General features: G+C 49.5%; 1 protein-coding gene across 1 annotated transcript in view; it reads left to right on the forward strand.

Moving 5' to 3' along the window:
• The first annotated feature begins 9,473 nt into the window (after positions 1-9,473).
• The window catches only part of ACOX2 (acyl-CoA oxidase 2), a 36,762-nt gene continuing 19,412 nt past the window's right edge, over positions 9,474-26,823 (forward strand). The window contains exons 1-9 of the mRNA XM_080675833.1: positions 9,474-9,510; positions 12,481-12,660; positions 13,526-13,688; positions 13,885-14,036; positions 14,454-14,561; positions 17,048-17,167; positions 17,494-17,609; positions 18,287-18,459; positions 20,527-20,689. Of these exons, the coding sequence (XP_080531959.1) occupies positions 12,504-12,660; positions 13,526-13,688; positions 13,885-14,036; positions 14,454-14,561; positions 17,048-17,167; positions 17,494-17,609; positions 18,287-18,459; positions 20,527-20,689 (1,152 nt within the window). The 5' untranslated portion in view covers positions 9,474-9,510; positions 12,481-12,503. The remainder of the gene's footprint in view (positions 9,511-12,480; positions 12,661-13,525; positions 13,689-13,884; positions 14,037-14,453; positions 14,562-17,047; positions 17,168-17,493; positions 17,610-18,286; positions 18,460-20,526; positions 20,690-26,823) is intronic.

The following is a 26,823-nucleotide window of genomic DNA, read 5'->3' on the forward strand; positions in this document are numbered from 1 at the left end:
TCCAGCCTGGACTCCTCACACCCCCCAAGCACACCCCACCTCAGTGCTTTTCCACCTGCTATTCCCTGGCCAGGAGTGCCCTTCCCTCAGGGAGCCACACAGCCTGCTCTTGCTAAACAAGGCCCTCCTTGGTCACCCCATCTGAAACCTCAACATCCACACATACCCTCTACCCTCCTTCCCTGCCTTGTCTTTCCTCCTTACCATTTGTCACCATCTAACATATATTTCACTTGCTGATCGTGTGTCTCTCCTAACAATAATGTCAGCACCATGAGGACAGAGACTTTTGTCTGTCTTGTTCACTGCTGATTCCCAAATAGTCTTCCCTCCTCCTCCTCCTTGGCCAGCAAGTGGCTGGGCTCAGGTAAACCTGGCAAAGTGGGCCCAGGGACCAGAATCACAGGCCATCCCACTTCCAGCTTTGAGAAAAGGCAACAGGGCCAAATAGGGCTTAGGGCACTCAGCAGGTGCTCCATAAATGTTGGTTGAATCTTTGAGAAACCGGTTCTTCCCTCTCCCCGGCCTCTTCCCAGGGCCACCCCCTCCCAGCCCCAGCCCCCGCCCCCGCCTGCTTCCTGCTCCACAGCTTTGACCCTGCCCAGAGATGTCAGCGTGGTCCCAAAGCTTTCCTTTGGTCAGGACATCTGGGCCCTCTGGCATTTGTGCCTGCAGGACCCACATGGAGCTGGAGACCTTGGAGAAGGAGGAGCCCCGATGTCAGGCCTGCCCAAATGGAGGCCAAGAGCAGCAAGCCTTGTTCTCATGGAGGCCACATTCCCTCCTGGGTTTGGGTTTGGGTTTGGAGGGCACCCTCTCCAAGGGTGCTCCAGCACCCAATACAAAGCCCAGAGGGAGGGGGGACAAAGGGACCTCCCTCCCTCCCTGTTCTGCAGTGTGTACTCCTGGGGCCTCGCCAAACTCAATATTACACTAATTCCTGGGCTGTGAGGGCAGGGTCCCTGTCTGATGCTGCTCACCCTTACCAGTCCCAACCCAGGGCTCTGAACATAGTAGGTGTTCAAGAAGGTTGTGAATGGGTATCAGTAAAGTTCACTGCATTTATGGAAGGCCAGCAATGCCACCACCATGACAAGTCAGTATCGTCATCACCCATTGCTGATGAAGAAACCAAGGCTCAGGAAAATTTAAATAACGGGACCTGAGAGCAGTCACCGAGCAATGCCTGGGGAGGTGAGGTTCACACCGAGCCAGCTGTCTGCACAGTCTGCCTTTTCCTGTGAAAGCGGGGTCTGGCTCTTAGAAGCTCATAGGAGGCCCCTGTGCCATCCTGACCTTTGGCCACGAGATTTGAGAACCAGTTGCACCTTCTGTGTGTGATTTGTCCATCTCAATTTAAGGGATTCGACCTCCACCTATAAAAACAGACTCAGGCCAACTAGACCGAGATGAATCCTGGGGTGAGGACCGTCTGCACACTGTCATGGCCCCACCCCTAATGTCACTCTCAACCCCCAAAGCTGCAGACTCTGGGTACAGCCAACAGGTCCGAATTTACCATTGTGTGCCACTCCTGCTCCCTTGCAGGACTGACCCTACAGCCGAGCGGTGCCTAAACGATTTGATGTGTCTGCCCCCAAAGACCCAACACCCCACCCCTTCCTCCCACCCAGGACCTTGCCTGAAGGTGCCCCTTTTTCTGGCTTCAGGAGAACAGAGCCTCACCCTCCGGGTATGAGCTGCCCACATCTCAGCCTGTGGCAGTTATTTGAGTTGAGGATGGCTGGCGCTCACCCAGAGAGGACAGGGGGCTGGGCTTGTTTTCCAAGGCCGGCCCTCTCAGTACCTGTGCCCATCTGCTTCCCAGAAAGGACTTGCAGAGACAAGCAGAATTGCCCAGTCAGGGGCCCCAGCAACTCTCCTGGGCAACAGCCAAGCCAGTGGGGCTCCCCCCCGCCCCTCCAAGGAAAGGCTTCCCATGGGACCAGGACACCTAACTCTCCCTTTTGGGTGTCTGACCTAACTGCTCCTTCCCCCTGCAAGGCCAGGGTCAGGCTTGCCCTGGGAGGGAGCTGATTCTGGACCCAGGCCTGGAGTCCAACCCCAGCTCAGCCAGTCAGTATGTGTCACAAGCCGGGCAACTTGCTGGACCCCATTTTCTGGAACTGTGATGCAGATAACGATCTCTGTGTTGATTGAACATCGAGTGTCTTGCTGGGGACTGAGCTGAATATATGAATCCTCTCATTTTCTCCCCCAGGACTGTCATTACCTCCATTTTACAGGGAAAGATCCAGCGTTTAGAGAGGACAGCCCCTGCCCAAAGGCACACAGGCAGCAGGTGGCGGGAGCCAGGGGAGCGCAGGCCGCCTGACCGCCGCACATTTATCCTGGCAGCGTTGCCAGTGGAGGCTGTAGGAGGATGTTTTGCAAAGCGCCCACACATAAGCTTTCCAATCTGTTCCCAGAAGCATCTGCCAGTGCTCAGGCCCAGCAGCCTTCCTCCTCGTCCCTCCTTCCTCCTTCCCAGCCAGCAGGTGGCCTGGCCCACACCAAGCTTGTGGAGTGGACCCCAGGGACCAGGCTCCCAGCTCCATCCCCTCACAGCTTTGACAAAAGGCAGTGGCCAAATGGGGCACAGGGATCCACATGCCTGCCCTTTGCCCAAGAAGTCCGGGAAGGCACAGGATGGAGAGGCACGTGCATCGAGCCCCTCCATGTGTCTGGCAGGTCCTGGAACCTGAGTGACTGGAGTGCCTAGCCCAGGGCCTGGCACATTTCAAGGGGTGGCAGTTCCTTCTCCCTCTTTCTGTCTCCCCTTTAAGGACATCTTGACAGGTGGCACAAGCTGTCAGATTGGGGGCGGTGGAGGGTGCAGCTCTGCCACTCGCCAGATGGGTGACCTTGGACAAGCTGCTTAACATCTCTGAGCTTCTTGTGTTGCGTGAGGTTCTGATAGTACCAGCACCACTGGTTGTCGGGAGGACTGAATCAACAAACAGAATGTTTGGCAAGAGCCAGACGCACGGCCAGCGCTCAATACAATTATCATCTTCCCTGTCCTCAGTGGTTCCACTCTGTCATATCTGCCAGGACCTGACCCCTCCAAGCCCCGTTTCCACTTGGTTATTTCTCTTAGTCCCGACACTCACTTGACAGCCATCCCTTTCTCGTGGCTGGTCGCCCCAGACCCTCTGCCCTTCTCTCGGTCCCATACTTTCTCACATCCCATCCCTTCTCCATCCCCATACTATCCACTCGTTTTGCTGCCATTTTAAAATGACTCCTAGGAATTTCTTGTCTGCTTTAATCCACTGAGGGCCTCTCCAAACCCCAGGAAGCCAAGAGCACCTGCATGGCCGGCATCCCCGTGGCTTCCTGGGCCGGCCCTCCTCGGCTCCCTGGGCTGCATCCTGGCCCCTTTCCCTGTGACTAGTTCTGGTCGGAGGAATGAGAGAGGAAGGAGAATGAGGGTCCCTTCTGGGCTGGGGCAATGAGAAGCCCCCGGGGGACCTTCCATCTCTCTCTCCCCCAGCAGCACGTGCAGGAGCTTTCAGTTCAGGTGAAAGAGCCACAAAGTCAGAGCAGCCTGCTCGCTCAGGCCCCACGCGAGGGCAGCTGTCCTGGACTGTTGGCATAGCAGCCGCAGACGAGGCATGAGAAAGAAGCAAACCTGTGCTTCGCCTTTCAGGTCCGGGGTGGTGACCGCAGCACAGGCTGCCGTGCTGCCCAACACTCGACCCACACCAAGGCGACTGAGGTCTGCGGCGTTCCTGTCGTGAAAAGGAATAGTGTTCCAAGGGATGTTTTGAACAAGTAAATGATATGGATGCTAATTTAACTCAAAACGTAATTTATTCCAATAAAATCATTGAAACACTGATCGGAACAAATGGGTGAAAATGGACACAGATGTGGTCCTCTGAGTTGGGAAGATGGATTGATAATGTCCATATTAATCTAGGGACATTGTCATCTTTACTATATTTTAAATCCTCAGGAGAGACCTGAGACTTTGACAATAAACTGTACTAATCAAGACTCTTTTGGCCCTGACCGGTTTGGCTCAGTGGATAGAGCGTCGGCCTGCGGACTGAAGGGTCCCAGGTTCGATTCCGGTCAAGGGCATGTACCTTGGTTGCGGGCACGTCCCCAGTAGGGAGTGTACAGGAGGCAGCTGATCGATGTTTCTCTCTCGTCGATGTTTCTAACTCTCTATCCCTCTCCTTTCCTCTCTGTAAAAAATCAATAAAAATATATTTTTTTTAAAAAAGACTCTTTTGGCGAGTAAAAGAAATCCAACTCAAACTGAATTTAAGAAGAAAAGAAAATTGATATTTCAAAGTATAAAGTCAAGCCTCAGGTATGGCTGGATCCAGGGACTCAAGGCATCAAAGTATAAAGTCAAGCCCCAGGTATGGCTGGATCCAGGGACTCAAGGCATCAAGCTCTCGTTCTCTCTCTCTCTCTCTCTCTCTCTCTCTCTCTCTGTCTCTCTGTCTCTCTCTCTCTCTCTCTCTCTCTCTGTCTCAGGCAAGCTCTCTCCATGTTGGGGGTGAGATGACTGACTCTTGCTAGCCGCTGACCCTCCTCCAACTAAGCAAGCACAGCACAAAGTGTCTGTCCCAATTAGGAACCATTTGGGGGAGTGGGTGGTCAGAGAGGAAGGTTTCTGATTGGTCCATCTTGAATTGTGTGTTCATTCCGGAACCAATCACTTTTGACCAGGGAGATAAGATACTGTGCTTGATCATGACTGGGCCATATGCCCACCTGGCTGTCCCCAGAGCATATGGGTTCTTCACAAGAAATGAGGATTTTCTTACCAAAATGAGGGGAAGGGTGGCTGAGCAGGCAAAATCAATAGATGTTCACTTCAGAAATTCATCTTGAAAAATAAGCAAGCAGGGAGGCCAAAGGGGGAAATTGAAGAAATTACACACATACACAGAAATATATTGGGTGTCCCCCAAAATTGTATACACAGACTTTGTGGGGTTTTTTTGTTTGTTTGTTTTATTTTATTTTATTTTTTTTAATTGTTTGAAGTATTACAAATAGTAGTACATATGTCTCTTTTTTTTCCCCCATTGACCTCCCCCCAGCCTCCCCTTCCCCCCAGTACATGCCTTTACCTGCCCCCCCCCCCCGCCAGTGTCTTTTATCCATTGGTTATGCTTATATGCATGCGTACAAGTCCTTCAGTTGATCTCTTACAGCCCGCCCCCCTCAAAACCTCCTCTGCCTTCCCACTGTAGTTTGACAGTCTGTTTAATGCTTCTTTGCTTCTGTATCTATTTTTTCCCCTTTTCTTTCCTTTAAAAAATCTTGCCTCTGCAGACTAGAAATAAACATATATTAACAAAAAATGTTTGAGTCCCAATTTCAATGTCCAACAGTTCTGAGTCCCCGTTTCAATGTCAAACAGTTCCTTATGTGTAATTATATCTGGATGGTGGGCACATGGTGGCAATGCAGGTCCGACCCTCGCTGGTTTGGTCCTAGGCAAGCTGCTGCGTCGCACAGCTTCTGACTGCTGGCGTGGCAAGGTGTCGTCAGCGTCTCCCATCTCTGGACTGTTTCTCCTCTTGTCTTCATGGTTGGAGCAGACCTGTCAATTCCTCTCTGTGGCAGGAATCCACATGGTCTTGGAGTTGTTTTCTGAAAATATACAAACATATTCTCGACCAAAAGTTAATAAAGGAATCTTTCCTATATAATTGATTTGGGATCCTTTTTATTTTTGCCCAAACGATTTTCCTTTGTCTTATTTAGACACCATGTGTGGTTTTCCTGGGTGTCTTGCTCTTAGCATTACAAATAAAAATTAATTTTGTAAAGTAAAAATTTTCTAGATGTAATTTACTTATAGGGTATTTTTCCTTACATGATATTACCCTACTATCCCCCCTTTTTTGATTAATGGAGGCTTTTGTAAATTTTATAATGCAGTCTTGATAACTTTAAATTTTAATTTTTTGCACAAAAATATGACTGCTTTAGTTTCATTGCATGTTCTGGTATTTTACCATGAGATGAACTACCAATAGAAATTTTAGTTAACACTTTAGGAACAGCTTTTTGTCCAGAACAATTAAATTTTCTTGAATATTCACTTATTTAAATTAGCCTATTTAATTTAATCTGAAAACTTGACTATTATTTTACTGTCAAATTTAATACTCTACCAACAATCTTAGTTTACCCTGTAAATATTAGTGGAAAGGGTTATTTGCATTCTTAAGTAGGCCCTGAGCATTCCTGGTGCTAGGCTGGATTTAGATATAGGGCAGCTGCTGTCAGCCAAGTCTCTGTCTGTTACCTGGGTCCCAATCTGAGCTGGGCCAAGTCACACTGTCTGTCACCTGTATACACACACTTTGAATAATTATAATGCAGTGTTTATTAAAATAGATTTCCTTTTCAAAATTGAGCTATCAGCTGTTAAAGTGTGTATACATTTTTGGGACACCCTATATATATATGTATATAAATGATGGGCTCAACTCTACCAAATTTCACATTTCAAACATAACAAAAGGATAATTATAACATCATATGATATCAAACTAAGGCAGAAATAATGAACCACTGACACAGAATTGATATTTCCAAAATAGAATCAAGCAAATATAAGAAGTTAATATATGAGGTGCTAAGAATAACACAACACTCCTCAATATTTATTTATTCATTCAGCAAATGAATCTGTTCTACAATAATAATAAATGTCTCTGTAAGAGAATAATGATACCAAAGGGATAATTTAGACCCACACCTTATACATACACAGAACACAATGCAAATGAAAATTAAATATTTTTAAATTATAAAAACAAGAACCTAAAATAGCATTTTAACCATATCCATGTGGAGTTAAACTTCTGTCGGCAAAACAGGATGCATTTGAATAAAGAAAAAGAAAAACGTTATGTACACAAGGCATGAAAAAGCAAATAAAGGAACATTGAGAGCCTGGCCTCCAAACAAATTCAAATGGAAGCACATTCTAAAGAAACACCTGACCAGCACCCTTCAAAGCGCCAAGGTTATAAAAGACTATGACTGAGGAACTGACCAATTAGAGAGACGGGACAATTACATGCAATTGGGATCCTGGGCTGGATGCTGACCCACAAAAAAGACATTACTGGGAAAACTGGCAAAACCCAATGTGCAGTACGTGGCTAACTCAGCAGGATTTCAAACCCCGCACATTCCCAAGAAAAGGCTGGCCTTTGGCAGCTCCTGGGAGATGAGCTCTAAGCTCGTGGCATAGCGTTTCTGAAGAGTGTTTCTGTCTGTGTGGGACCGTGGGCCATGCCCAGCGGTTTACACTAACAGTGTGATTCACATAGGACTGTGGGCCATGTGGGGAGATTTACACTAACAGTGTAATTCACATAGGACTGTGGGCCATGTGGGGAGATTTACACTAACAGTGTGATTCACGTAGGGTCATGGGCCATGTGGGGAGATTTACACTAACAGTGTGATTCACGTAGGGTCGTGGGCCATGTGGGGAGATTTACACTAACAGTGTGGTTCACGTAGGGCCGTGGGCCATGTGGGGAGATTTACACTAACAGTGTGATTCACGTAGGGTCATGGGCCATGTGGGGAGATTTACACTAACAGTGTGGTTCACGTAGGGCCGTGGGCCATGTGGGGAGATTTACACTAACAGTGTGGTTCACGTAGGGCCGTGGGCCATGTGGGGAGATTTACACTAACAGTGTAATTCACATAGGACTGTGGGCCATGTGGGAAGATTTACACTAACAGTGTGATTCACGTAGGACCGTGGGCCATGTGGGGAGATTTACACTAACAGTGTGATTCACGTAGGGTCATGGGCCATGTGGGGAGATTTACACTAACAGTGTGGTTCACGTGGGGCCGTGGGCCATGCGGGGAGATGTACGCTATCAATGTGATTCACGTAGGGCCGTGGGCCATGCCCAGTGGTTTACACTATCAATGTGGTTCACGTGGGGCCGTGGGCCATGCAGGGAGATTTACACTAACAGTGTGATTCACGTAGGGCCGGGAGCCATCCCGGGAAATTTACATTAACAATGCGATTCACGTGGAGCCGTGGGTCATGCTGGGAGATTTACACTAACAATGCGGTTCACATGGGGCCACGCAGTATCAGTTTGGCCTCTGTGGGGGCTGGAGCAGTAACTGAGGTCAGCCGCACCAGCATGCCAGGCCTCTGTGACCCAGGCCTGACCACTCTGGACGCCAAGGCGCTGTCCCACAGAGAAGGAAATGCTGTCCACACAACTCCACGGGCGAGGACAGCGGGAGGTCATCCTGGTCTCTCCTGAAGCTGCTGAGGGGCCTGGCCACCACTACGAAAGGCAGCCATCACGGAGGAGCTCTGTGGCAGGACTCAGCGTCAAGACCAGATTCCTTTCTCATTCTACCACAGGGCAAGGGCTCGGAGCTCAGGAAGCAGGTCTCAAGCGTCTAATCCAGACTGCGTGACTTCCCCAGAGAGGGGCACCTGTGGTGAGATGACAGGAAAGAGGAGCTGGACAGGGAAGTGGGAGGGGCTGGGGAAGCGGGAAGCGGGAGCCGGGGGAGGGGGCCAGAGGCTTCCCGTGGAAACAAGTTCTAAATTCCTTGGGAGTGGCTGTGAGTAGCCTGTCTAGGTTTTCCTGCTCGGCCCTCCTGTGACTATCGGTCTCCCAGCAGCCCCCAATCCCAGCCGGGAAGCTTCCCCAGGGCCGAGGACTAATTAGTTTAGTTTAGTTTAGTTTAGTTTAGTTTAGTTTAGTTTAGTTTTGCTTCTGCGGTAAATACCCCAGTGCATTGTGGGCACTCAAAGATATGTATTGATAAGGAAACAAATCAATGCATCCTGTACAACCTAGAGACTCACGCCTCTGCCCATAAATACCTCACCAGCAGACCGCCCCAGAATCAGAAATCCCACCATTAAACATCACTCTTGGGGTTTAAGAAATGTGTTTTATGGGGAACCAGGAAAGCCGTAATAATCTCAAATTACAAATGCGTGGGGCTTTACAGCTTACCAAGAGCTTTCCTGTGTAGCCTGTACGTTATAGACAAGGGAAGGGAAGCCTGGGAGGAGGGGAGGAACTGTCACAACTCGGAATTCGAACCCAGGTCTCTGGGCTCCGGGCGGGGGCCGTGGGGTTCTTTATGAGGAGTGCGGTGTGTGCACTCTCCCGGGAGCAGGCTCTGGGAGGCTGGGCCAGGGAGGAGGGAGAGGAAGAGGAAGACAGAGGCTCCGCCGCTGGCACTCACTGAGCTGCCTGGCCAGCTTCATGCCCAGCTATCTATCCTGCTTCCTCGGCCACGGCAGCCCCACGCTGGGCACAGTGCAGTCACAGCCGCGGGAGGGGGGAGACGGGGCAGGAGAGAGCACACAGGGAGCTCAGCTGGGGAGAGCCAGCAGCTGAGGCCGCCAGACAGTGCCGCCCCTCAGGGGAGGAGAAAGGGGCTGGGCTGCTCACCGGAAGCCTAGGCCTGCCACAGCTGGGGAGGCCAGGCCCGCAGTGCAGACACGGGACAGAGGTGAGTCGGATCCCGGGCTGAGGGACAGGGGGGACTGGGAGACGCCTGCCAACTGGACCAATGAAGTAGTGACCTTCCCCGCGGCTCCCAGTGACTATGCGCACTGCTTTCTTTAACTGACACTTACCTACTAGACTCACCTCCGGGCCAGGCCCTGTGCTAGGGCTGGAGCGACAGCATGAAGGTGACAGAGATCCTTGCCCTCTTGGACTTTACTTTTTAGGAGGGGAGACAGCAATAAGCAGAAACTGAATAAATGAGTTAATTATCTTGTGTGACAGGACACCTCGCAAAAGAAAAAGCAGAGCAGAGGGAGGGAGACTGGGAGCCGGGGCAGGGGTGACTGATCAAACTTGAAAGACCCATGGCCTGGGCAATAGGGTAGTGAAGACCTGGGGGGTGGATAGGGCTGGGAGAAGGGGGTGGATAGGGCTGGGAGAAATATATATTAAATATAAATATATATTTAAAAAGACTTGAGCCCTGGCTGACTTGGCTCAGTGGATAGAGCGTCAGCCTGCGGACTGAAGGGTCCTGGGTTCAATTTTGGCCAAGGGCACATGCCTGGGTTGCGGGCTCGATCCCCAGTAGGGGACGTGCAGGAGGCAGCCAATCAATGATTCTCTCTCATCATTGATGTTTCTCTCTCTCCTTCTCCCTTCCTCTCTGAAATCAACAAAGAAATATATTTTTTTTAAAAAAAAAAAGGACTTGAAAGAGGTAATTAGGGAGCCAAGGACTTCTAGGGGAGAGTGTGCAGGAAGATGACCCAGTGGGGCGAGCCTGGGGCTGAGGGGTGGGGTGATTGCTCGCTCCAGGAGGCAGCGAGGAGGTGGAGCAGGAAGAGAGGAGCCAGCTAGGTAGCCCTGCAGGGATCCAGAGGGCCTGTGACTGTGCCAGGCCCCTGGTCAGCGCCCACAGGGCGTATGGGTTTGGCAGCCTGCATACGAGTCCCATTTGTGCGAGGCCTTCCCGTGTCTCCTCCCTCCCTGAGGCTCCTGAACTCTGTGAAGCAGTCATGATGCCAGTAGAGTGTCTGCAGGGTCGTGATGAAAAAGAAAGGGGATCGAAGTGGTGGCTGACTGCGGAAAGTCTTGACGTCGCCTGTGAGGGAGGCTCCTGGGAAAGTCCTGGGCACTCACGGCCGGGGGAGGCAAATTGGAGCACATAAGGGTCCTGAAGGGGTGCTCGGTCTCCCAGGGGGTGCCACCAGGAAGGCTGCTTAGAGGAGGGGTCCCTGGAGGCGGGGACTGAGTAGGAGCACCAGGGGACAGAGCAGAGGCAAAGTGGGAGGAAGGGAGACCGTGGGCTCCATTCCACAAGCGGAGGGTCAGGAGCAAATTCCAGGAAGAGCCCATCCAGGCAGCGGGGAGAACAGACAAGAGCCCCTGAGGCCCTGAGGGGTGAGGGTGCTGGTGGCCATAGGACGGAAGGAGTTGAGGAATTTGAGAGGCCCGGGAAGGCCGAGGGTTTGCTATGGAGGATGCAGGACCCACCATGGCTACGAGGGACACACAGGGCCTCCAGGAAGAACACTTCACAGGCCAGGAGCCAGCTTCCTCCCCTCAGCTCCACAGCATTCTCCAGGCTCACAGACATGGGCAAGCGAACCCGAACGGGAGACTGAGGGGACCCGGTAGCTGGGACCACAGGTTCCCCCAGGGGGCCCCATGGTGGGGCTGGAGCATGGACAGAGCACGTGCTTTGTGACCAGACCCCATCCAACCCCTGGCCACCTCCAGCTATGCAGCTAAAGGCCACGCACAATCCCGCCAAGATCAGTTTCTTCCTGACCCTCACTGACTTTTCGCGAGGACCTCCCCAGGCGATGCTTGTCACACAGGCTGCAGTGGCAGCAGGAGCTTCGTGGTCAGATCCTGCCCAGATCTTGGCTAACAGGTACTGACCTTCCCTTCTTGAGCAATCCCTGTTTACAATACCTGGACAAGGCCTTGGCCACAGCTGATGTCCCAGGGCGGAGCGTGGGGTTGAGGGGCACTAGGCGGCCCCTGGCTGGCACTCAGCCCTGGCACTCCTCCTGCACACAGGTTCTCAGCACACCTTGGCTCAGAGCAGCCAGGCCAGGCGTACAGCTGCCCCCTCTTACCCAAGAGGGAACTGTACCATGACCCCTGTGGATGCCTAAAACTGCTGATAGTGCTAAACCCTGTACATACCTGTGATCAAGCATAATGTATAAATTAGGCACAGTAAGAGATTAACAGCAGCCTTAGCCAGTGTGGCTCGGTGGATAGAGCGCCGGCCTGTGGAATGAAAGGGCCCCGGTTCGATTCTGGTCAAGGGCACATGCCTCGGTTGCAGGCTCAACCCCTTGCCCTGGTCGGGGCAAATGCAAGAGGCAACCAGTCAATGTGTCTCTCTCACATTGATGTTTCTCTCTGTGTGTCTCTCCCCCTCCCTTCTACTCTCTCTAAAAAAAAAGGAAAAATATCCTCAGGTGAGGGTTAACCACAATAGAAAGAATAAAGATTGACATTCCTTATTTTTAAAAAGAGATTAACAGTAATAACTAATAATAAAATAGAACAATTATAACAATACTGGTATACTGTAATAAAAGTTATATAGATGTGGTTTCTCAAAATATCTTACTGCACCCACCTTTTCACGTAAAGGACGCACTTCTGGCTTCACGTCTCTCGCTCTGGGCGTGTTACTAAGTAAGGGTGACTTAACACAAGCTCTGTGACACCGTGATGATTGACCTGATAACTGAGAGCTACTAAGTGACAAAGGGACAGTGATGGATGCAAAAGGATGATTCACGTTTGGGGTAGGATGGAGCTGAATTCGAGGGGGTTTTATCATGCTACACAGAATGCTGCACAATTTAAAACTTGTGAGTTGTTTATTTCTGGAATTTAACCATTTTGGACTGCGCTCGACCACGGATCGCCAAAACGATGAAAAGCAAAACCTTAGCTAAGGGACTGCTGTATCTCTCCTCAGACAGCAGGCAGATCTGGGCTAGGATGGGCAGCCCAGCGCGAGTGTCGATGGGTGATGCCTGGAGCTGGCAGGTGCACCCTGACATGGAGAGCGAGAGGCGCCAGCCATCCTTCAACGTGGAAAGGCTCACCAACATCCTCGACGGAGGTGCCGAGAACACTGCGCTCCGGAGGAAAGTGGGTAAGAGGAGGCGGGGTTGGGGTGTCTGCTGTGTGCCCATAAGCTGTTCTCAGAAGAAGAGTCTCTCAGTGGCACTTCCACCTTCAAATGACAAAGTTTGCTCTCAAAATGCGACTGCTGCGGACTCCCTTCAGACTCTAGGGCATCGTTATGATGCCAGCAGCCCCTGAGCCCATCTGACAGACCGAAGGAAGAGTCCTCACAGCAGGGGACCTGGATACTGGTCCTTATTCTGCCTCTGCATAGCTTTGTAACTTTGGGCAAGTCACCTGCCCAGCTCTGGGCCTCAGCCATCGCAGCTGTCAAGTGACAGTGACTTTTTTAAAAAATATATTTTATTGATTTTTTTACAGAGAGGAAGGGAGAGGGAGAGAGAGTGAGAAACGTCGATGAGAGAGAAACATCAATCAGCTGCCTCCTGCACACCCCCTACTGGGGATGTGCCCGCAACCAACGTACATACCCTTGACCGGAATTGAACCTGGGACCCTTGAGTCCGCAGGCTGACGCCCTATCCACTGAGCCAAACCGGTTAGGGCAGTGGTCAGCAAACTCATTAATCAACAGAGCCAAATATCAACAGTACAGATTGAAATTTCTTTTGAGAGTCAAATTTTTTAAACTTCTTCTAACGCCACTTCTTCAAAATAGACTCGCCCAGGCCGTGGTATTTCATGGAAGAGCCACACTCAAGGGGCCAAAGAGCCGCATGTGGCTCGCGAGCCGCAGTTTGCTGACCACTGGGTTAGGGCATGACAGTAACGTTTGACTTCCTTCCCACGGCCAGAGGCAAGTGGGTGGAAAGCTGTGGAGATGCCAGGAACCTCACTCGGGTCCCTAAGCCACTGTTGTCTATTCCTGGCAGAGAGCATCATCCACAGTGACCCAGAGTTTAGCCTGAAGGATAATTATTTCATGAGCCAGAATGAGCGTTACGAAGCCGGCGTTAAGAAGAAATTCCACCTCCAGATGATAGCACAGCGCCTGGGCTGGTCGGAACACGGTCGTGAATTACGTTATGCTTTCAGGTGCTCACTCCACGGGCAGCCCCAGCAGAGAGGGATTCACCTGGGATCACCCAGAGCCCCAGCCCAGGAACTAGTTTCCCCAACAACAGCAGTTCTTCTTGGGGAAGCAGGACGCGAGGTGCCCCTTCCCTCCTGCACCTGCTCAGGTGAGGGCCCCTGGGCCCCTTTCTCAACCACAGTGTCTCTCCCTCCACAGAGCCGTCACTGGAGACCTGGCCTTAGGTTTACACCACATCTTCTCAAAATCCCTCCAGAGCCTGGGCTCAGAGGAGCAGATTGCCAAGTGGGCCCCACTCTGCAACCAGTTCCGGATCATCGCCACATATGCCCAGACAGAACTGGGACACGGTGAGCCAGGGCTGCTGCGTGTAGGGCACAGTGCCAGGGCCCGTTCACAGCTCAGTCGTCATAGATGTGTAGACTGAAGAGGAAAGTGAGCTTTGTGATCAGATCCTGCCCAAATCTTACAGCAGATGGCAGGCAAGGGTCTGGGAAAGGGGGTGGTGCCCTCTTCTAATTGATACAAACAATGTCTGAGCTCACGGTGTGGCAAGCCGTTCTTCCCAGAAATGTCAGCAACCATCCTTGTCATGGGCTGGCCGCGTGTCCCCCACACAGCCCGGGGGGGGGGGGGGGGGAAGGAAAGCAATGCCTGTAAGCACAGCTGGGAGGTACCCCCAGTCGTACTGGTCTGGTGGCTGGACACTGCTCCGCAAGTGAGATTCCCACCCTGGCCCGAGTCTAACTCCCCTCCTTGATTCCCAGGGACGTATCTTCAGGGACTAGAGACGGAAGCCACCTACGATGCAGACACCCAGGAGTTTGTGATGCACAGCCCCACGTTAACTGCCACCAAGTGGTGGCCGGGTGACCGTGAGTACCCATCCATCGCCCAGCCCCATCTGTCCCCAAGGAGAACGAAGCTGGATGGCGAAAGATCACTAACCTTGATGCCCATCCGACCTCATATTGATTCCCTGCTCTAGGCTAGTGGCCTTGGGCAAGTCAGTTCACCTCTTGGAGCCTCAGGTTCTTACTCTGTAAAATGGGGGCGGGGAGTTGAAGAATTTCATCCGTGAGTGGCTGAGAGACCCCAAGGACACTTGGAAGTAACTAGAGAATTCAACCCAACCTTTGGGGGCTGAGGCTAAAGCCCCTCCCACAGGCACACACGTGTGCATGCACAGAACACACACTGGGTTTAGTCCCAGCAATCCCAGGGCCTCTCATCTCCCAAAGCTTGCCGCCAGGGAGTGCACACGCTGGGATTAACAGCCCTCAGTGTCCCTGCTCCAGACCCACCACCAGCGCCAATCAGGCCACGGCACCTCCTATGGCCGCCAGGTGGCGTCCGCGCTTCCCTGAGGCTCCGTGATGGGCCCCAAGAAGCGGTCTCCCCAAGGCCCTCTGCCTCCTGTTGGAGAAAACACTTCCAGGGACACATCCGTGGCAGCTGGGGACCCATTAGTGAACGCTTATACGGAAAAATACATACACAACGAATTGAGGAGTTCAACTAAAGCAGAGAGAGAAACACGGAGACGTGAGAGACTAGCAGAGAGGGAGACAAGAGAGAGGCTAGAGAAATCAGAGGGACATAGGGACATGAAAGCAATGAGAGAGAGAAAGAGAGAGAGGGGAAGAGGAGAGAGGAGATGAAGATGGAGAGACAGAGTAAGAAAGACTGCTGTCACAACTGCAGAGAAAAGTAACTAGCCTTTGAAATCAGAGTTCAAATCCCAGCTCTGCCTTCTCCAGGCCAATAACCTTGAGGGGTCACTCAGCTCTATTTGACTCAGTTTCCTTCTCCGGAAAATGGGACTCATCACCTGCCCTATCAGAACTGGAAAGCGCCAGCATAGGGTCTGGCACCACCCGGATTTTGATTAATGATAATTAACTATATTTATTATAATTAGGTTGATGGCAGAGTCATTTTTTTAAATTTTTTTTATTGATTTCAGAGAGGAAGGGAGAGGGAGAGATGGAAACATCAATGATGAGAGAGAATTGATTGGCTGCCCCTCTGCACGCCCCCTACTGGGGACTGAGCCTGCAACCAGGACATGTGCCTTTACCGGGAATTGAACCATGACCTCCTGGTTCATAGGTCGACACTCAAACCACTGAGCAACACCAGCTGAGCCAGAGTCATTTATTAGTAGGTTTTTGAGGACAGAAAAAAACAAAAGGCTTGTTCACAGTGCCTTTAGCGGTCCCCCCTCTCTGTGATCAGTGACTTTACAAAGGTGCCCATCAGCCCAGTGGGAACAGCGGTGAGCACACGTCCCTGTGCCTCTGGCCTATGCTCTTGCCGTGCATCCTCACACACATACCCCTGTCTCCTTGACCCCAAAGAAAATGACTCAAGGGCATACCCTTCAGTCAGAAGACTGTCGTAGAACCAAATTTTAATAGATGCCAAGCTTCCCCAGATTGCTCCATTTGGTCTGTTTTCATTAAAATCATTAGCCTTTGTCAGGGTTTGACTTTGGAAGAGGAAGAACCCAAAGGCTATGGGTAGCTTGGTCCCCTCGATGTCTCCATCAGCCTCCTTGAGCCTCCCTGCCCCCTGGGGGTCCTGCCTACATAATTGTAGGGTGCTTGCTACACAAACCTCACATTTCCACACAAGCCCCTATACCTCCAGCCACCAAGTGGCTCTCCAACCCAGTGTATTCTAGAATCAGACACACATGAAAGCTCTTTGCATGGTTCCAGTCACTTCCAACAAGTCGGGGCCCTGTGAGTTGAGGGGAACCCTGAATGAGCATCCCTTTGTGTCCTGCATGCTACCTCCTCTCTGCCTAGTCCCCCCTAAGCCCGTGGTTGGCAAACTGCGGCTCGCGAGCCACATGCAGCTCTTTGGCCCCTTGGGTGTGGCTCTTCCACGAAATACCACGGCCTGGGCAAGTCTATTTTGAAGAAGTGGCATTAGAAGTTTAAGTTTAAAAAATTTGGTTCTCAAAAGAAATTTCAGTCGTTGTACTGTTGATATTTGGCTCTGCTGACTAATGAGTTTGCCGACCACTGCCCTAAGCCTACCCAGTCCTCAAGCTTCTGAGCCTGCTGTTCCCTCTGCCTTCACACCCTTCCCCGTGTGACTCCACTGGAAAATGCCCCTCGCCCTCAGGGCTCCTTGTGGTCCCCCCTGTCCCACATTCTTGGAGGCAGATCAAACCAACCCCCATCCAGCCTCAAAAAGTGCCCTGCCCTTCCCCGTGCCACCCCACTGGCCCTCCTAATGCATTACAGACTGGCTCACATCCAGGTCCCTGGTGGGGAGGGTTAGCCTGTGCTCTGTACACCAGCCTCACACACCCGGGATCACACTTGGCCTCTCATCTCTCTACCCTCAGTGGGACGATCAGCTACCCACGCCCTGGTCCTAGCCCAGCTGATCTGCTCGGGAGCCCGGCAGGGCATGCATGCCTTCATTGTGCCCATCCGGAGCCTCCAGGACCACACCCTACTGCCAGGTAAGCCATGCTGCTTCCTCCAGGACCCCAGCCAAAAGGAGACCCCCTACCAGCACTCCCTGCCTGAGACTTCAGAAGTCCCTGGGAAAAGCCAGGTTCAGTCACTCAAGGGCAGGGAAGTGTCTAGTTGGACAGACCTGATGCTAACTAGCTGGATGATTTAGAGATGCAGCATCTGTCTGACTCCAGCTTGGTCACCTGCAAAACAGGTGTAACAACCCAGTGCATAGGCTGCTGTGAGGCTCAGGAGCTGGGGTGTGTGTTTGTATGTGTGTGTGTGTGGTTCCTGGCACAGAGCAAGCATCAATGGATCCATCTCCTCCTAGGAGTCACTGCTGGAGATATCGGGCCCAAGATGGACTTTGAGTACACGGACAATGGCTTCCTGCAACTGGACCACGTGCGGATCCCCAGGGAAAACATGCTGAATCGCTTTGCACAGGTAGAGGCCTGGGGAGTCTGCAGGCATGCACTGCCTGGAGAGGGGATGGTGGTCCCCCGCAGGCAGCTGCTGGCTCTGGGCCTCCTCCATAGAGCTGAGTTTGGGGCATTTCTCCCCCAGAGAGGCACTGGTGTCTCACAGACCTGGGTAAAACCCAGGCTTAGGAGCTGTGTGATTTGGGACAAGTCTCTTGGCCTCTCTGAGCCTCAGAGTTCTCGTGGGTAAATGCTCACCTCATTAGATGGCAGATGGGTGGCAAGGCTATCTGAAGAGAAGAGGGATGGGGCAGAGGAGGACATGCATATGTACCTACAGTGAGGCCTGGACAAACCAATTGCTGAACAGACACCAGCCAAGTGCTGGAGCAAGTTCTAGAGGTCCACTTTTGGCCAGGCATTACCTTTAGCTATGGCCTCTGGGAAGGCCCAGGGTGTCCCAGGAGAGGAGCTGTGAACCAGGGCACTTGAGGCAATGGCTGTTCAGCCACAAGCAGAGATGTTTCACTTCTAACAAGCAGCGTAGTCACATGAGCACATTTGGGCTGATGGCGGGCTATGTCTGCTCTGGGTAAGTGGTTCAAGGACTGTGGTGTCCACAGGGCATGGAGGACCCCGGTTCTGGGTGTAGGCAGGCTGGGAGCCTTGGCTCAGACCCAGCTCCTGTCCTTGGTCTACCAGGTCCTGCCAGATGGCACCTACATCAAGCTCGGAACAGCACAGAGCAACTACCTCTCCATGGTGGTGGTGCGGGTGAGCCTGCTGTTGGACGAGATCAACCCGCTGCTGGAGAAGGCTTGCGTCATCGCCATCCGCTACTCAGTCATCCGCCGCCAATCCCGGCTCCGGCCCAGGCAAGGGGCGCCCAGAAGTTGACCATGCATGCAGGCAGGGCAACTCGGTCCCACGGTGCCCTAGCAAGGTCCCCTCTGCCCGAGCACGTGCTGAGAGCAGGCACTACCCCTCAACACACACACATCCACCTGGGCCTGGCCCATCTGGCCACATCTGCGGGGTCTCTACCTGTTCCCCTAACTCCACTCATCAGCTGGCCCGGCCTGTGTCTGTCGGTGTCTGGCCTCATCGGGCCGTGTGAGCGTCTGTCTGTCTGTCTGTCTGAGTCCAACTAGGTCCTGCACAGCCGTGTCTGGTCAGCCGGTTGCCAGCTGCAGGTGACTGGCTCCTGAGTTGGTTCTGTCAGGGGGTGAGTAATCATGTCTGGCAAAGCCCAACGGCCACATCAGACTCCACAGGCTGAAGTGGGTTCTGTCTGGTTGTGAATGTCAACTTCTGACTGTGTGGCCTGTCCAAGCTTGGATACGTTTTGTTGTATGTGGATGTCTGTGCTAGGCTGACAACTTCCTCCACTCCATGCACCAAATAGCAAAGGCTGAGTGTGCCCTCTGTTTTAACGTGTACCCAAGTGCACAGGCATGCACACACACATGCACACACACACACACACACAGTTGCTAGATTCAGCAAATAAAAATACAGATCTATAGTTAAATTTTAATTTCAGGTAAATCAATTTTTAGAATAAATATGTCCCAAATGAACACTCCCAGAATGTAGCAAGTGCAGCCTGGGCATGTGGTGCCCCAGGTTGAGCACAGGAAGAGAGGCTACAGCTGGGCACAGGGCAGAACCGGGCACAGGGCAGAGCCAGGTCTAAGGCAGAGCCAGGCCTAGGGCAGAGCCAGGCCTAGGGCAGAGCCTAGCACAGAGGGCAGAGCTGGGCACAGAAGAACTAACTGAATTTGTGGTGCTGAGGGACAAGCTTCGCCCCGGCAGTTCTTGTCCCCACCCGGCTAAGTCCTCTGCCCGCTCTGGGTCTGCTTTCCCACTTGTAGAGACTGGACCTTGGAGCAGCCAGTCTGAGAGTCTGATGGTGTCTCATGCAATGGGCTCAAGGGTCCAGGAGTCCAGTGCAAAATGGACTGCAGGTCGGATGTCCGGTAGGCCTGTGGGCCACCTGTCAGTGATGGGAGCTAGGCTAGCTGTCCCACCTCTTGGTCCCTCACTCCCTCATCTATAAGCAGGCATGACAGGAAGTGTCTTTCAGGGTGGTGCTGAGGATGAAATGCAGTCAGTATGTCCAGCCCTTGGCCCTGGGTCCTTTCCTCTGGCAAACCCAAAGCTCCCTCGCCAGCCTGGGCCTCCATGCTGGGCTGAAGGTGTCTGCTCTGGAGAACAGAGGCGCTGGACGGGCTGCCGTGATGTTCTGGCCAGAGCCCGGTTATCTAGTTGCAGAATGTCCTGAGGGTGGTTATAATAGTGCATCCATCCCAGCTGAGGGGCTGTGCCTAGAGAAGAGACTCCAGGTTTCCCCCCATCAGCCGTGGGAGGCTTCTCACTGCCACGCCTTTCACTCCACAAACAGCTGCAGCAGGAACAGCCCACACGCTGGCCTCTGTCTCGGGCCCCAAGGACGCAGCAATGGACAAGGCAGGCGCAGTCCCTCCCTTGCGACTCCATCGGGCCGAGTTCACGGCCTCAGAGCTAGTGATTTTGTGCAACGCTTTTCCCAGCGCCCAGCAAGTGCAGCTGGGTCATGAAAGGTCAAGGTTCAAATCATCAGGAGTACAGGGCCACAGCCCTCACCCCAAATCCTTGGGACCACCTGTGTTAGAATGCAGACCTTCCCAGATTTTAGCAGGATGTGCTGTCATTTTGTAAACCTCGCCCACAAGAGACAGCACCCATAACCCATAAGCAAATGTCCGTCTTTCTGCAGTGACATGAGTGGTTATTCATGTTAGGTGGAATTTTAAAAGGGTATTACTAGCCTCGTGTCATTTCGGGTCAAGTTTTATAGTGATGTAAAAATGCCCTTTTTAAGGCTTTGTGGCTGTGGGGGCTACAGGAAGGTGAATGTAACTCCTACAGTCTTCTAACCCTCCCACGTTTCTTGCCCCCAGTGACCCGGAGGCCAAAATCCTGGACTACCAGACGCAGCAGCACAAGCTCTTTCCCCAGCTGGCCATGGCCTACGCATTCCACTTCCTGGGGACCAGCCTCCAGGAATTCTTCCAAGAGTCCTACAGCGCCATTCTGGACAGAGACTTCAGCCTGCTGCCTGAGGTACCTGCTGTCTGCTGGTGGGCAGAGCCAGGAGGGGGCTGAAACGGCTCCGCCTGCCCTCCCTCCCAGGGGCCCTTGCACTCCAGCATCCCATCACACCCAGGGGGAACTGCATCCCGACAAGGAAATCCACCCCAGATAGCCCCCACAAAAGCTCAAAGAGTGTTAGAGGAAATAATCACACCTAGTATACAGAACACATGCACAATCCCTGATGCACATTTAAACCCCAAAAGCTCTGAAAAGCAAGAGAGTTGACAACTCATTTGGTGGCACAGTTTGACCCAAACTGGGCAGATTTACCCCTTGAGGGTGATATGCTTTGCAGTAGAAACATTAATGTGTGTGATCACTAAGGCTGCCCGGACTCCTCGTAGGGGTTTTATTTATAATCAACCTTAAATGGCTGCTTTACCTTTCTAAAATTCAAAATATTGTTCTGATTCTAAGACATCTGGCCCCCAGGGTGTCGGATAAAGGGCTGTGGACTCGCATGTACTGTGAGCTCAGCCTGTGCTGGCCTGTGCTTTATGAGCATTTATAAGCATCATTGACCCTTCCTTACCTGCCCAGCAGGCACCGTTCATGCCCCGTTTACAGGTGAGGAAAGTGAAGTGCAGGCAGGTTACGGGACACAAACTTCCTCCAAGGACTTGAAAGTCTATAGATGGTTAGGAGTTTTTTGTTTTGTTTTTTATTGTCTAAAGTTTTACATATGTCTCCTTTTTCCCCAATTGACCCCACACACACACCCAGCCATTCCCACCCCAGGCAAGTCCCCACCGCCCCAGTGTCTGTGTCCATTGGTTATGTTAATATGCATGCATACAAGTCCTTTGGTTGCTCTCTAACCACCCCTCTCCACCTCCCCTGCCATTTGTCTCTGGATCTATTCTTGTTCATCAAATTATGTTGATCATTATATCCCACATATGAGTGAGATCATGTGATATTTATCTTTCTCCGACTGGCTTATTTCGCTTAGCATAATGCTCTCCAGTTACATCGATGCTGTTGCAAATGGTAAAAGTTCCTTCTTTTTTATAGCGGCACAGTATTCCATTGTGTAGATGTACCACAGTTTTTTAATCCAGTCATCTGCTGATGGGCACTTAAGCTGTTTCCAAATCTTAGCTATTGTAAATTGTGCTGCTATGAACATAGGGGTGCATATATCCTTTCTGATTGGTGTTTCTGGTTTCTTAGGATATATTCCTAGAAGTGAGATTACTGGGTCAAATGGGAGTTCCATTTTTAACTTTTTAAGGAAACTTCATACTGTCTTCCACAGTGGCTGCACCAGTCTGCATTCCCACCAGCAGTGCAGGAGGGTTCCTTTTTCTCCTCATCCTCGCCAGCACTTGTTGTTTGTTGATTTGTTGATGATAGCCATTCTGACAGGTGTGAGATGGTGTCTCGTTGTTTTGATTTGCATCTCTCTGATTAGTAACTTCAAGCATGTTTTTGTATGTCTCTTGGCTTTCTGTATGTCTTCTTTCGAAAAGGGTCTATTTAGATCCTTTGCCCATTTTTGATTGGATCATTTGTCTTCCTTTTGTTCAGTTGTACGAGTTCTCTGTAAATTTTGGAGATTAAACCCTTATCGGAAATATCGTTGGCAAATATGTTCTCCCATACAGTGGGCTTTCTTGTTGTTTTGTTGATGATTTCTTTTGCTGTGCAGAAGCTTTTTATTTTGATGTAGTCCCATTTGTTTATTTTCTCCTTAGTCTCCATTGCTCTAAGAGCTGTGTCTGTAAAGATATTGCTACAAGATATGTCTGCTATTTTACTGCCTATGGAGTCTTGTAGGATTTTTATAGTTTCCTGTCTTACATTTAAGTCCTTTAGCCATTTTGAGTTTGTTTTTTTGTGGATGGTGTAAGTTGGTGATCTAGTTTCATTTTTTTGTATGTATCTGACCAAATTTCCCAGCACCATTTATTGAAGAGACTGTCTTGACTCCATTGTATGCTCTTGCTTACTTTATCAAATATTAATTGAGCATAATGGCTTGGGTCGATTTCTGGGTTCTCTGTTCTGTTCCATTGGTTTATATGTCTGTCCTTTTGCCAGTACCAGGCAGTTTTGAGAACTGTGGTAATATAGCTTGGTAATATAGCTTGATATCTGGTATTGTGATCCCTCTTTCTCAGGATTGCTGTGGCTAGTTGGGGTCTTTTTTTATTCCAGATGAATTTTTGTAGAATTTGTTCTAGATCTTTGAAATATGCTGTTGTTATTTTTATGGGGATTGCATTGAATCTGTAATTGCTTTGGGTAGTATGGACATATTAATGATGTTGATTCTAACAATCCATGAGCATGGTATGTTCTTCCATTTGTTTGTCTTCCTCTATCTCTTTTTTCAATGCCCTGTAGTCTTCTGAGTACAGGTCTTTTATGTCCTTCTTTAACTTTATTCCTAGGTATCTTAATATTTTTGGTGCAATGGTAAATGGGATTTTTGTTGTTGTTGTTGTTGTTTCTCTTTCTGTGAGTTCATTATTGGTGTATAAAAAGGCCATAGATTTCTGGGTGTTAATTTTGTATCCTGCTATATTGCCTAATTCATTTATTAGGTATAGTAGTTTTTTTGATGGCGTCTTTGGGGTTTTCTATGTGTAGTATCGTCATCTGTGAATAGGACAGTTTTACTTCTTCTTTTCCAATTTGGATGCCTTTTATTTCTTCTTCTTGTCTGATCGCTATGGCTAGCACTTCCGGTACTATATTGATCAGGAGTGGTGAAAGTGGGCATCCCTATCTTGTTCCTGTTCTTAGGGGAAATAAGTTTAGTTTTTGCCCATTGAATATGATGTTGGTTATCAGTTTGTCATATAAGGCTTTTATTATGTTGAGGTATGATCCCTCTATTCCCATTTTGCTGAGAGTTTTTATCAAGAAAGGGTGTTGGATTTTGTCAAATGCTTTTTCTGCATCGATTGATATTGTTATGTGATTTTTGTCTCTCAATTTGTTTATGTGATATATCACATTTATTGATTTGCAGATATTGTACCATCCTTGCATCCCCAGAATAAATCCCACTTGGTCATGGTGTATAATCTTTCTAATGTAATGCTGAATCTGATTTGCTAGAATTTTGTTGAGGATTTTAGCATCTGTGTTCATCAGGGATATTGGCCTGTAGTTCTCTTTTTTTGTGGTGTCTTTATCTGGTTTTGGGATTAGGGTAATGCTGGCTTCATAGAAAGAGCTTGGAAGTGTGCCTTCCTCTTGAATTTTTTGGAATAGTCTGAGGAGGATAGGTTTTAGTTCTTCTTTGAGTGCTTGGTAAAACTCCCTATAAAGCCGACTGGACCAGGGCTTTTGTTTGCTGGAAGATTTTTTATCGCTGCTTCAATTTCTTCAGTAGTTATCGGCTTATTCAGGTTTTTTGATTCTTCCTGATTGAGTTTTGGGAGCTTGTATTTTTCTGAGAATATGTCCATTTTGTCTAGGTTGTCCATTTTGTTGGAATAGATTGTTCATAGTATTTTTTCATAATCATTTGTATTTTTGTGGGATTGGTTGTTACTTCACCTCTTTCTGATTTTATTTGGGTCCTTTCTCTTTGCTTCTTGGTGAGTCTGGCTAGAGGTTCATCAATCTTGTTTATCCTTTCAAAGAACCAGCTCTTGGTTTTGTTGATTTTTTTTTTTTTTGTCTCTATGTTATTTCTGCTCTGATCTTTATTATTTCCTTCCTTCTGCTTACTCTGGGCTTTTCTTGTTGCTTTCTTTCTAACTCTTTGTGTTGTTGGGTTAGATCAGTGGTCGGCAAACTCATTAGTCAACAGAGCCAAATATCAACAGTACAACGATTGAAATTTCTTTTGAGAGCTGAAAACCGACTTCTACGCACGGGCCATGAAGTTTCAATCGCACTGTACGTGCGCGCCCACATGTGGTATTTTGTGCAAGAGCCACACTCAAGGGGCCAAAGAGCCGCATGTGGCTCACGAACAGCAGTTTGCCGACCACTGGGTTAGATAATTTATTACCATTTTTTCTTGTTTTTTTTGAGGTAGGCCTGTAGAGCTATGAACTTCCCTCTCAAGACTGCTTTCACTGTGTCCCATAAATTTTGGATTGTTGTGTTTTCATTGTCGTTTGTTGCCATGATGCTTTTTATTTCCTCTTTGATCTCTTTGGCAACCCAGTCATTGTTTAATAGCATGCTATTTAGCCTCCAGGTGTTTGATTTTTTTTATTGTTTTTATTGTAGTTGATTTTTAATTTTATGCCATTGTGATCTGAGAAGATGCTTGATATGATTTCTATCTTCTTGAATTTGAAGAGACTTTACCTGTGTCCCAATATGTGATCTATCTTTGAAAATGACCCATGTGCACTTGAGAAGAATGTATATTCTGTGGCTTTGTGAAATGTTCTGAAGATGTCAATTAATTCCATCTGATCTAGTGAGTCATTTAGGATTGATGTTTCTTTGCTGATTTTTTGCTTAGAGGATTTATCCAGTGGTGTTAGTGGGGTATTAAAGTCCCTTCTAGCCGAAACCGGTTTGGCTCAGTGGAAAGAGCGTCGGCCTGCGGACTGAAGGGTCCCGGGTTCGATTCTGGTCAAGGGCATGTACCTTGGTTGCAGGCACATCTCCAGGGGGAGGTGTGCAGGAGGCAGCTGATCGGTGTTTCTCTCTCATCGATGTTTCTAGCTCTCTATCCCTCTCCCTTCCTCTCTGTAAAATATCAATAAAATATATTTTAAAAAAATGTATATTATAAAAATAAATAAATAAATAAATAAAAATAAAGTTCCTTCTATGACTGTATTGCTGTCAATCTCTCCCTTGATATCCTCCAGAAGTTTTTTTATGTATTTGGGTGCTCCTGTATTGGGTGCATATATGTTTACCAGAGTTATATCTTCTTGTTGAATTGCTCCCTTTAGTATTATGAAGTGGCCTTCCTTATCTTTTGTTATGGCCTTCACTTTGAGGTCTAATTTGTCAGATATAAGTAGTGCTACCCCAGTTTTCTTTTCATTTCCATTCGCCTGAAAAACCTTTTTCCATCCCTTCTCCATCAGTCTGAATTAGTCCTTTGTTCTGAGGTGGGTTTCCTGTAGACCCAGATATATGGGTCATGTTTTCTTATCCACTCAGCTACCCTATGTCTTTTGATTGGGGCATTTAATCCATTTACATTTAAAGTTATTATTGACAGGTACTTGTTTGTCGATATTTTTATTCTTTATGCCTGTGTTCCTTCTTCCCTTCCTATTTCTTCTTTTTACAGCAGACCCTTTAGCATTTCTTGCATTGCTGGTTTGGTGGTAATAAACTCTCTTAATCCTTTTTTGTCTGTGAAGCTCCTGATTTCACCCTCAACTTTGATTGATAGCCTTGCTGGGTACAGTATTCTTGGATTCAGACCCATGCTTTGCATGACTTTGTATATTTCATTCCATTCCCTTCTGGCCTGATGTGTTTCTGTTGAGAAATCAGTCAATAGTCTGATGGCAGATCCCTTGTAGGTAACTTTCTGTCTCTCTCTCTCTCTGGCAGCCTTTAAGATTCTTACTTTGTCTTTGGTGTTTGCCAATTTAATTATAATATGTCTTGGTGTCAGTCTTTTTGGGTTCATCTTGTTTGGGACTCTGTGAGCTTCTTGAATTTGTGTGAGTTTTTTCTTCCCAATATCAGGGAAGTTTTCTGTCATTACTTCTTCAAACAGGTTTTCTATTCCTTGCTCAGTTTCCTCTCCTTCTGGCACCCCTATTATACAGATGTTATTTCATTTCGTGTTGTCCCAAAGTTCCCTTAGGCTCTCCTCCTGTTTTTTAAGTTTTTTTCTTGATGCTGCTCTGCTTGGGTAGTTTTTCCTACCTTGTCTAGCTCACTGATGCGTTCCTTCGCTTCTTCTAGTTAGGAGTTTTAAGAACAAAAAACTCAAGCCAGGTCAGTGACTGGCAGCTTGTCCCATAACCCAGGACAGTGGTTCCTGGTGGACTTACTTCCTCACAGGCCAGCTGTCCAAGACCTCTGCTTGCCAGCAGAGCCCTAACTCCTGGAAGATGGGAGCCCCCTCCAGGAGGCACCCTGCCCCAAGACCCTGGCAACATGGAAGACTCTGGCCTGGACGGCTTTCCTCGTTTCTTGCTGTCCTTACT

The sequence above is a fragment of the Plecotus auritus genome, assembly GCF_963455305.1.
Source record: "Plecotus auritus genome assembly, chromosome: 6".
Lineage (NCBI taxonomy): Eukaryota > Metazoa > Chordata > Mammalia > Chiroptera > Vespertilionidae > Plecotus > Plecotus auritus.